The 12,238-nt window shown below is 42.3% G+C and overlaps 1 protein-coding gene and 1 pseudogene across 1 annotated transcript; one reads left to right on the top strand and one right to left on the bottom strand.

The window, feature by feature from the left end:
* Positions 1 to 974: 974 nt before the first annotated feature.
* LOC120701857 (polyubiquitin 11-like) lies at positions 975 to 1,514 on the bottom strand. Its single transcript, XM_039985668.1, has one exon. It carries the CDS (start codon positions 1,512 to 1,514, stop codon positions 975 to 977), a length of 540 nt encoding a protein of 179 aa, XP_039841602.1.
* Positions 1,515 to 11,181: 9,667 nt separating this feature from the next.
* LOC120704685 lies at positions 11,182 to 11,986 on the top strand (annotated as a pseudogene).
* Positions 11,987 to 12,238: the final 252 nt, after the last annotated feature.

Here is a 12,238-nt window from a genome sequence, read left to right as displayed (position 1 = left end):
CTGCCACCCCCTGCCGGGCGGCTGCCAGGCCTACCGCCCCGCCACCGGGCCCCGGCCGCCCGGCTGCCGAGCGGCAGCCTCCCCCCAGCCCAAAATGCGATTAAAAATAAATTTTATTTACATTCAGGTCCCTACCGCCCGGCAGCTTTGCGGCAGGGGGCCGGCTGCCCCGCGGCCGGGCGGTAGGGGTACAAAACTGTAAATTATGAAACCAAAAATATATTTCTATAAAAAATGATTTTGAAAAATATAAAAATAAAAAAACGCTAAGGACAGCTCAAGTGTGCTCCGAAAGCAAACAGTGGATAGCACGGTTCGATTAAACTGAGAGAAATTTAGATTTTTGACATTTTATTTGTGGGGCTTCGCAAGATTAGCATATTGATTCTGTAACTTTCTTTTTTCCTAATAAAACACCCGGAGCCGCAACTAATGATGGAAGTTGTAGGTTTCATCGATGTCTTTACAACGACGCTGGTTTCATTCCAATCCGATTAGCAGTTTAGGAGATATCCTCAAAACATTGTTGCTGTCACGATAGGAAACATGTGCGCATGAACCTTTCATCTATTTTCTGCTAGGTTATAGCCAGATTTCGACCCGACTGCTTAAATGAAAGTTGTAGGAAATTTTGTGTAGATGTCTAAGATGTATTTACTTGCTACATTTGGTTAAGAAAATCAAGAGATATGATCAAAACAGTGAGCAGTTCAGTAGTTTAGACGTACATCAGGACCAAGATTTGAGAATCAACTGATGATGCAAAGATCTCACACATTAATGTTACCACAATGAAAATTTTACGGACGATAACACAAAAAGCTACGGGCAAAAGAAAGAAGACAGTAGCAAACTAACGACCTGCAATTAATGGTAGTTTTACTGGTAACACACGGCTAGTAGAAAGAAGAAAAAGAAACAAGACGAACTTCAACACAAGAACTCTTGTTGGATGACAACACATGGCATCAGTCTCAGCAACCACAAAGGCGAAGCATCACGTGTAAGGTAGACTCATTCTTAATGTTATAGTACGCTAGGGTGCGCGAGCCCTCCAGCTGGCGGCCATCAAAGATGATGCGTAGATGTATGGGGCGGATGCCATTCATCTCATAGATCTGCACCTTGATGCTGTTGACGGTATCTGAGCTTTTGGCCTTAAAAGTGACGGTGTTTCCTGTTAGCATCTTCACAAAGATCAGTATACTGCCTCTTCGACATGGGTAGAGGACAAGGAGAAGGTTGGACTCCTTGCAAATGTTATATTCCGCCAAGGTGCGCTTTCCCTCTAGCTGTTCGTTGGCAAAGATAAGGCACTGTCGACCCTTGGGAAAGCCATCATTGTTTTCAATCTTGTCCTTTATGTTGTCGATAGTATCTGAACTGTCGACATCCACGGTGAAGGTCAAGCCTTGTAGTGTCTCCTTGATGTGGATTTGCATCTTCTCCAAGAGGTCAAGCGTGGATTGATGTTGAATGCTATAGTCAGCCAATGTAGTATGGTTATCCTCCATCTGCACTCCATTGAACACAAAGTTGTGTTTTTCCATAATCTTCTTCTTAACATCATACAATGTTTCATCAGGGTAGACTCAGAGGGAAATCATCCTGCCACTGGGGCTCCTCACAAAGATCTGCATCCTGGATGAACACACCAAACATCACCAATTACTTTTATTGTAGGCCAAAAGAAATTCTTTGATACAATTTTTAATTATTTACAAGCTATACAACATTTCCACAGGTGGCAGAAGTAAGAACCAGCTATCTACGTTAAAAAAACAGTAGAAGCAAGAACAGTAGAAATCTACTGCAGCTTAAATACATTGGTTAATGTAAAACATAGGGTACAAAGTTAAGTCTGGCAGCATAATCAATAAAATAACATGGACATGGTTCACTCACCTCGGTACATTGTTTATACAAAACATAAAGCCTAGGATACAAAGTTAAGCCTTGAGCAATCATTGAAATAACATGTTGTTAAAACTGTAGGACCGTCTAGGAGTAGATCAGAAGGAATTTTTTCATTATCTCACATACCTTTCCACCACGGTTGTTCACCTCACTGGTTCTGTCGATGGAGGCTGCACACTGGCAGCGACAAGCAGTGCAGAAGTGGCGACGCGGTGGTGACGGCGCTCCGGCGATGGCATGGTGGCGCTTCCCGCCGCTGCAGCCTCCCTCTCTGATCGGGTTAGGGTTTTGAGGTGGGGAATAGTGACGGCAGGCGAACCTCGTATATTGAGCCGTCAGTCCCCACCTCCTCTTTATAGGCTGCGCGACGAGGGCCCACCAGCCTCGTCTTGGGCTGGGCCCCCGATCAGGGCGCGAGGTCAAGGGACCAGTTGGCCGTTGGGCCAACTGGTGGAGATCAATTCCAACATTCTCCCCCTTGATCTCCTCTTATACTTTCACCTTCATATCTTTTACTTCTTTTTATATTTCATTACAGATTAATGCATAGAGCAGTTTCATCATCACAGTCGGTTGCCGATAGATTCAACAGCTACAATACATGTCTCTGTTCTGAAATAGATACTTTAACTTTGGGGCCCTTTATTATCCGGAAAATATAGGTTATACCATAAACCCATGTCGACTGTGTGTTCTCTGTTCACACTGGGCGGCAAGCCTTTAATAAGTGGATCCACAAACACATGTCTGTCATTCTTTTACTCAACGCATTTCAACATAATTTCGGACTTTCTCCTTTACAACGTATAACTTTGTGTCAATGTGTTTGGCACCACACTTGACTCGTTGTCATAGGAGCAAACTACTTAAATAGTTATCGCTGTTGTCAACCATTATCAAAACTCCGGGTGCAGGTTCCTTTAACCATTTTGCCTGTCCCTCGGCCTCGTATCATGCTATACCATGTCTTTGCATCACATTGATGTTAATTGTTTAATTTTGGAGAATTTCCACACAAAAACTCCAAGTGTGAAAGTTAGCGACAATTGTGGATTTCACTATATATTTCACAAGCTCTACTTTTGTACTCACAACCCTTTGAGAGCACTAGTTATTTCTTTCTTAGCATGAGGCCGATATTCTCAATTTCAATTTCAGTGATCTATATCTGGATTGAACTTTTGCCAAAATGACCCGGATACATGAACTATGTCAGGGTAAATTCTTTACTTGCGCGCTCATAAAGCTTTCAACAGCTGAAGCTTATGGAACTATTTCCTTCTAATCTGTCTCACATTGGTTTCTGGAACACTAAAGTTCCATAACTATTACCCTTGACCATAAGGAACAGGCACAGCTTTGCTCGCAAGCATACTTTATTTCTTTTAGAATCTTTTCTAAGTATGCATTTGCGAAAGCTTTAATACCCCTTTCTTTTATCTCGGTGAGTTTTAATTCCTAGAATCAAAAACCCATCACCGAGATCAAAACTTGAGGACAAAAATTCTTTATCTATAATGTCAGATTAACACCACCACTAATAAGTATGGTGTTATCTTCTTTTAAGTTGTTGAAATCAAATTCCCCATTCTTTAACTTCGCTTAAAAACTTTTGTCCTCCTTAATTCCTTTAAAACCCAAACTTTCTCACCATTTTAATGAACTTTAGATACCACCATCTCAAGGCTTATTTCAATCCATAAATGGATTTCTTCTTGTGGTATCCCATATATATTCTTTTCTTTTCATGACAAAACGTTAGGTAGTGCCATGTAAACATTTCATCTATCTGATATAATTCCAAAACATAATGCGCGACTAACGTCATTATGATTCTTAGAATCCTTTGCATGAGACTGGAAAAGTTCTCATCAACTTATTCTCTCTGGAGTCACATTCCTCTTTGTAGGTCCATTACAACCTACTGTGATGACTCTTTTAGGAACCATTCCTTTGTCCATGGACTCAACCCATGGAATACTAGTGACGCCTTCTATTGAGGTGGAATCAACCTTCATTTGATTTTCTTTACTTGGCACATTGTTTTCTATATGGGGCTGTTGTTACTCTTTGCCAAAAGGCAATGGACTCTATAGGCTCTTGCATAACAAGACTCTTCTTTAAATTATTGATTGATCTTCTATTGAGGTTAACAACAGGTGTTGTATACAACATCAACAAGTATGAGAAACTTATTGCTCTTGAATCATCGAAGTGGACACACATTCCAACTTCTCTTCAAGTCTTAGGTATCTACATAGCATGCTCCCCCAGATTATTCCATCTTCTGTAAAAATGGCATATCAGTAAATCTCTTGTTTGGGTTCACTTTATATATGCTCTAAAGCACCGTCTTACTATCTTTGAGGGTTGTCCAATATGAATACTGGCAAACTCACTATCTTCCTTTTGGAACTGTAAAAAGGTTCTGGAATTTAGCTATTTCTTGATATGGGGGTATCAATATAGTGACCGTTGTACTCCCCCTTGCGGTCACATTTATTTTTGATAGATCATCTTTTGCTTTCAATGCATAGTATGCATCATATTGTCCATTATCTAAAGTGCAGGGAAGTATCTTTCTTAACTGTTTCACATTTCGAAATCTATTCATAACTCTTATGAATGGGGAAACTTTTATTACTTCATCCACATAATTACGTCATGCAGGACAAAGTAATTTCTTAATTTGTATGGGAGTACTTTTTTCCACATTTTACTTCGAGAAGTAAGCAAAGTCCTTTATGACCAATAATTTAGCGAGTCACGCTCGCATATCATCCTTATTTTGAGGTTCGTATATAACTTTCCATTCTTCTTAAACTCATTAAGTGCTTGATCATTGTGACACAATAGAAGTGTCCGATCAATTTTAGAATAGCATAAGAGTTACTCCAAAAGTTCTCTCCTAATATGGGATGCACCAAAAGCACATGAGTCATCACAACTTTCTCCTGCCATGCAAGATAAAACTATACCAATTTTAACCGCAATGCGGGTATTATTCCATACTCTTCCTGGACATAAATGCCAAGATTAGATCGTGTTCAATCAATAATTCAGAAATTAATCCGAATATTCCATGACACACGTGCTTATTCTGACGTTGGTCAAATTAGCTGTGCATGCCTTATTGCATCTCTGACTGAACTCAAAATAAAATTCTTTTTGATAGAAAGTACATAAGAGACATTTCTCAAACTGAACTCTTATTACTCTATCTTCTTTTCTTGGATCAATATCCATGAGTACTTTTTTTCTTTTAAGCCATTCTTTTGCAGAGAATATATTTTATGATGCAATGACTTTCTTTCTTTCTTCCTGAGTCACAACTACCCAGTTCATTTTCTTTTGTCCCTACAAGAAGGACTACATGCAAAACTTTGTCTGAAAAGACAATAATCAAAACTTTAAGTTCTATTCTATATTACCGTTGGGCAGAAATAGAATAAAACATCTTTCCTCTACATTAAAATCGCATCACCGTTGGGCAGAAACAGAATTAATGTATGGAAAACACAATAAACTTTGAAACCATATATCTATTCCTCAAAATTAAATTCTTCCGATGGTTCGTATTTAATTAGAGGATGATTAACTTTATTGCAACGGAAACAAGAAAATACATTTCTTTACTTTAACAGCAGTTCTTTATGTATTAATCACTTTGATGCAACATTTATAAAAGACTTTAAACTTTAAGCTGACTCATAAAATTGTAATATTGTTATCATCAACGTTGGTCAGAAAATAACAATACTATAATTAACTTTAAATTTCTCTTCTTTGAGAATTTTCTTTATGATACCTGTTGTAAGGACAAATTAATGCTCATTCTTGAGACTTCAATTGGCGAAATGATGTCAAAACTTAACTTTAACTTAAGACAGTAGAAGCTTTTCTGAGACTTTAAGCTTTAAATGTGTCTTTGACCCACAAGGAAAAACCCATTTAAGACCTTTAAACTATTCTTCCAATTAAATCTTCTCGTTGGTTCCAACTTAATTGAAAGATAAAATCATTGTAGCCGCGGAAAACCTTTTCTTTATAGATACAATACTTTGTACTCTTTAATTGTACTTTGTACTCATTTTCTCTCTAATCAATTTATCTCATTGGTTCAAAATTGAATAGAGATAAAACTGTACAAAACATACTCAAAATAAGCTCTTTAATCATGCTCTTAAACTTTAATTGTCTCGTTGGTTCGAATTAAAGTAAAGAGCAACTATTTAAACTTTGCAGCGGAAACATGTTGAAATTTCTATTTTCAGAAGCAATACTGTGAACTTTTATCTCTAAACAATATACAGTTGGTGCAAAATTGAATAGAGATCAAACTATAGAGTAATTCATTCAAAATTCTATAGAAAATGCTTCAGAAAAAATAGAAAAAACATTGAAAATCATCACTGTGGAGCCGGCCCAAACATTGAAAATCATCACTGTGGAGCCGGCCCAGCCGCGAATGCGGCCCACGGCCCGTGCAGCGCGTGACACTCCCCCCCCCGCGCCCAGGGCGCATCGTGGGCCTGGGCCGGAAAATCGGCCCGCGCTCGGCTCACTCTTGGGCCGAATGTGGCCCGACCGGCGGCGACCGCTCCTGGCCGTCGGATCTGATCCGACGGCCGGCCGCGTCCCTCGCGGGATAAAACCCGGCCGGCGCCCCCCCGAAACCCTAGAACATTTTCACTCCCCCTCTCTCTGTACCACGAGATGGCGGCGGCCATGGTGGCCGCGGAGGAGATGATGAAGGAGCGGCGCCGCGGCTTGCTCGCCGGCGCGCGAGCTCGCCGGTGGGTGAGCGCGCCACCGTCGAGCTCGCCGTTGACGGCGCCTCGCTTTGGAGCTCGCTCGCGTGCGCCCCGGCGTCCCGGCGGCGAGCGGCGGCCCTGTTCTTGGCCGCACCCCGGCGAGCGGCGTCGCAGGACTTTCCCGCGCGACGGTAGCCAGCGGTGAGAGGCGCGCCGAGACCCAGGTGAGTCCGGCCGCCTATCTTTACTCTAGGGTTAGGGTTTGCTGTTCTTTTGACTTTGTCGATTCGAGTTCGAATCCTTCTCCATCTCGATCTACTCGCTAGAGTAGGCTCTTGATACCATTGTTAAAACTATAGGACCGTCTAGGAGTAGATCAGAAGGAATTTTTTCATTATCTCACATACCTTTCCACCACGGTTGTTCACCTCACTGGTTCTGTCGATGGAGACTGCACACTGGCAGCGACGAGTGGTGCAGAAGTGGCGACGCGGTGGTGACGGCGCTCCGGCGATGACATGGTGGCGCTTCCCGCCGCTGCAGCCTCCCTCTCTGATCGGGTTTGGGTTTTGAGGTGGGGAATAGTGGCGGCAGGCGAACCTCGTATATTGAGCCGTCAGTCCCCACCTCCTCTTTATAGGTTGCGCGACGGGGGCCCACCAGCCTCGTCTTGGGCTGGGCCCCCGATCAGGGCGCGAGGTCAAGGGACCAGTTGGCCGTTGGGCCAACTGGTGGAGATCAATTTCAACATATGTATGGTTCACTCAGTTGGGTAGTACATTATTGAAGCGATAAAATGAATAATATTAAAGTGAATATTAACATGCAGTTCTCAACTTGCCGAACACTACCTTGTATTGGAATATTGGAATAGGAAAATTCGAATGCCGCCGAACCAGCCAATAGAAGAATCTAACATTGCGCAAGCTATAGCGGATACTTGAGATTTGCTAGAATGCATCAAGACCCGATCGATCCATCGCAAAACAGAACACGCAGCCGTTAATCTCAACCAGCAACTAGATTTAACAGCACGTGCTAATGCTAATTTTGGACGCCTTGCCTTGCTTTTATTTAAGATATACTCCTCCATCTCAAATTATAGATCGTTTTGGCTTTCCTACTAGATGCAATAATATTATTATGCATCTAGACATATGGTATATCTAAGTGCATAACAAAATCTATAAATCTAATAAAGCCAAAATAATATATAATTTGTTATGGAAGGAGTAGTATATGACAATCAATAGCCAATATAAAATAAAGTCACCAATTGAAGCAGCAAAATACTCCCGTAACCCTAGCTGCTACGTGATCACTGACACCACGATTGATGAAGACGAATGGGACTAATAATGCTAGAAGTAGAGATAGGCAAAAAAAAAAAGACAAAGAAAAAGAAAAAGAAAATAGCTCGCGTTCGTACCTGTAGTCGACGAAGACGATGCTTGTGCTGGAATGTGTAGCAGTGTAGGGGCGTGCGTTGTTGGTTTCGCCGGAGAGCCCCAGCCGGGAGTTTGGAAGCGAATTAGGGTTGCGGGGCACCTTTGTACAGCCGGATAGGAAGCGGAAGTGGAAAATTTGTTTGCCTCGATCCCGTGCGCGGGCCTTTTTTATTTTTATATTTTTCAAAAAAAAATATAGAAATATATTTTTGATTTTAGATTTTACAGTTCTATACCCCTACCGCCCGGCAGGGGGCGGCAGGGGGCCTACCGCCGAAGCTCTTATAGCTGCAAGTAGACCTGCCCAAATATTGGTTACCTGCGGTTCGGATCCAAAATCCGGCAGGGCTTCGCCGGTGGAATTACCTCCCTCACCCCCTCCTCTCTCCCTCTCCCCTCTCTGGATCTCGTGGGCAGAAAATGAGGGCGCGAGAAAAAGGGCTGAGTTTTATATTTGGAGTGGGTGCTTGCCGCCCCCCTGCCGGGCGGCAGGCCCCCCCGGCCTGGCCTGCCGCCAGGCAGGGGGGCGGCAATCACCCGCCAAGGACCTCTGCGAAAAAAAAATATTTTTATTTATATATAGGTCTCTAACGCCCCCCTGCCGGGCGGTAGGGGTACAGAACTGTAAAATCTAAAACCAAAAATATATTTCTGTAATTTTTTTTTTAAAAAAAATATAAAAATAAAAAAGACGCCCCGTGCGCGGCGCGGACGACCAATAAGGAGAGCGGGCCTTCCGCTTATGAGGCCCATCGTACGATTTCATTCAGGGAACCGTGTACCCGGCCTAGCCCAAGGAAGAGACCACCGTGTACTGGTTGGCTCAATCAAGCCAGCTCGGATCCGAGCGCTAGCTCGGGCGGCTTGTGCCTCCGCTTGCGGAGCAGCCGGTCACGGTTCGAGCGCTGCTCGGCCGTGATTTCCACCGGGAACAGTAGCTTCCCTAAATATCATCTTCAGCCTCTCACGCGTGTGGAGCCACAGAGGGAGAACGACGTGCCCGTCGTCTACGGCACCATGGATGGTTCCGGTGATCTCTTCAAGGACACGGTCCAGTCTGAGTGTAGTTGTAGGTTTGTTTGAGTACTCGTAGTGTGTGGGGTGGGTGCGTGCGTGCGTGAGGTGTGTGTAGTAGTACTTGAACAGATACTACAGCTGTACCCAGTTGAGAGGCAGTCAAAAAAAAAAAATCAAGCCAGCTCGATCGATCCCACACCAGAAGAAAGCAGGCGCACACACTTGCATTGTGAGGAAACAGTCAATTCTAGCTTGGAGGCTTCGAAGAAGGGGCTGAATATAATGATGTTGCTACATAAAACTAGCGGCCACACAGGTCATTGAATAATACTCCCTCCGTTACAAATTATAAGTTATTTCAAGATTTTGGGAGAGTCAAACCATCTCAAAGTTTGACCAAAATTATAGAAAAAATATATAAAAATTTATGACATCAAATAGGCACACTATGAAAATATAGCTAACAAAGAATCTAATGATACTTAATTGATATTAAAATGTTATTATCTTGTCATATAAATTTGATCAAACTTGAAAAACTTTGACTCTCCAAAAATTCTTAAAATGATTTATAATTTGGAACGGGGGAGGGAGTAGCACAAATCTCGATTGATATCGATATATAGCCTCCCCATGTCGCAAGAGGGAGTATTCTAGGCCCAAGATATATTTCTATTATGAAAATTAATATTTGAGATGGATTGAACAACTCTTTTTTTTAAAAAAAGATGGATTGAACAATATATGCATGTATGCCTGTAGGTGTAGGATATACCATCGCATTGCTAAAAAAAGATATACCAACGCAAGGACCGAGCATCTAATATATAATAATTATATGAGTATTTTTTTGAGAAAAATTATATGAGTATATTGTGCAGAGTCGATGTGTATGTATAATTGGGCATATATATATATATGCACATGCACCGATGGAAAATGACATGAATACATGCATGCATGCGCGGCGACCACCAGCTTTTGGTCTCCACATGGTGGTGGACTGCTGACTTGTGGACTTGTCCGCTAGCCACATTTTTCCACAAATTTTATCACGATGGGATGCTCAGATCAAGGATACAATTTGACGGTGTGGATTCATGGCTATTTTTGGATCAACAAATTATTTAATTTCCCCGTTCTCGAATACATAACATTTAGGATAAACCAATTTAGTTCATGTTTAAACTAATTATTATATTAGCTTGTCCTAAATGTCACATGTTTAAGAACGGAGGTAGTGTGTGTGTGTGTGTGTGTGTATATATATATATATATATATATATATATATATATATATATATATATATATATATATATATAGAAACATAGCACCACAAAATATGCTAATTACTCCTCGAGTCCTTGTATGTCATATTTTTTTTTATTATGGCATATATAGACTGAGATTTTCAGCTCGTCTAGACGAACCGAACCATCTGACAATTTGGATGTTATGTGTGTTGTCCTTGTCAAGTTGGATTAAATTTTTTTGTACTGTACATCTAGATGAAACAACCATCTGAGAAAAATTCCAATAAATATTACATAACACGGCAACGCAACAAATTTCTGGTTTTTAGTGTAGCTCACGTCGAATAAAATAGGCCGGCCACAGTTGAGTATGGTGGGGAGAATCTGTTACAAAATCAAGCTCCAAGTTGAGATAAGGCATATATTGTGATTGTAATAAATAGATTACTCTCTCCACGAGTCTACATGCAAGGATCGGAGCAATGCTGAACTATAATGCTAGCTAAAGTTTTGAGTGAGTTGTGTGGTACGTAGAGGTCAAATAAAGAGTCCCTCTTGCCAGCACAGATAGCTAAGCTTTTGCTTGTTTGTGGCTCGTCGGCAGAGTAGTCACGGAAAACCAATACCATATGTCAATTTTCAGTTGGCACATCTCAAATCTCATTGTCGTCCAACAGTCAGGGGGCAATTCTGTCATCTCGCTAGCCTTTACTTTTCTAACCTTTCGTCCTTCCTGGCCACCTATAAATACGCATGCTCTCTCCCTCCTAGCACACCACAACACAAACCATTTCACCACCTAAAACATCATCCAAATACCAAAAAAACAAAAAAACGAAGCAGCATCAATGGCTGCCTCGTCGGTCCTCTTCCTTCTCATCGCCGCCTTTGCAGCCGGCACCCACGCGGCCACCTTCACCGTGAGAAACAACTGCGGCTTCACGGTGTGGCCAGCGGCCACCCCCGTCGGCAGCGGCACGCAGCTCAACCCGGCCGGGCGGGACGTGGACCTTCGGCGTGCCTGCCGGCACCAGCTCCGGCAGGGTGTGCGGTCGCACGGGTTGCTCCTTCAACGGCAACAGCGGGAGGTGCGCGACCGGCGACTGCGCCGGCGCGCTCTCCTGCACCCTCTCCGGGCAGCCCCCCCTGACGCTGGCCGAGTTCACCATCGGCGGCGGCAGCAACCAGGACTTCTACGACATCTCAGTGATTGACGGCTATAACCTGGGCATGGCCTTCTCCTGCAGCACCGGCGTCGGCCTGGTGTGCAGGAGCTCTAGCTGCCCCCACGCCTACCTCTTCCCCAACGATAGCACCAAGACCCATGCTTGCAGCGGCAATAGCAACTACCAGGTCACATTCTGCCCATGATGAGGCAGTTGGTCATCGTATACGTCGTCGAACACAACTTTCCATTAGCCCAAGCATATCACACTAATCATGTATCGCATTGTATGGAGAAGTTATATTGATGAATAAGACAACATCGTCAATAAAACTCGCCCATTTGTGCGTTTATGTGCACGCACGGATATGTCAAAAGAAGTATAATGTCTTACATTTTTCATTAGTATATAATATCTCCAATTCTGGGCTTACATTGTTCATTAGGTTAGAATATTTTTGAAGTATATACTACCTCTATTCCAAATTATAATTCGCTTGAATATTTTGACTTGAAATTTGACTACTCGTCTTATTAAAAATTTGTGCAAAATATCACTTATTTTATTGTGGCTTGCTTTATTAATTAAAATTCTTCGAGAATATAACGACTTAAATTTAACTACGTTTGCACAAATTTTTTGAATAAAATGAGTGGTCAAATATTTGGTCAGAGAAATTATA

Source organism: Panicum virgatum, chromosome 4K (assembly GCF_016808335.1).
Source record: "Panicum virgatum strain AP13 chromosome 4K, P.virgatum_v5, whole genome shotgun sequence".
In the NCBI taxonomy this organism is placed as follows: Eukaryota; Viridiplantae; Streptophyta; class Magnoliopsida; order Poales; family Poaceae; genus Panicum; species Panicum virgatum.
This window is presented reverse-complemented; position numbering and strand designations above follow the sequence as displayed.

Coding starts and splice junctions, on each gene's coding strand:
- LOC120701857 (XM_039985668.1), bottom strand. CDS start 1,514: ATGGAGGATAACCATACTACATTGGCTGACTATAGCATTCAACATCAA.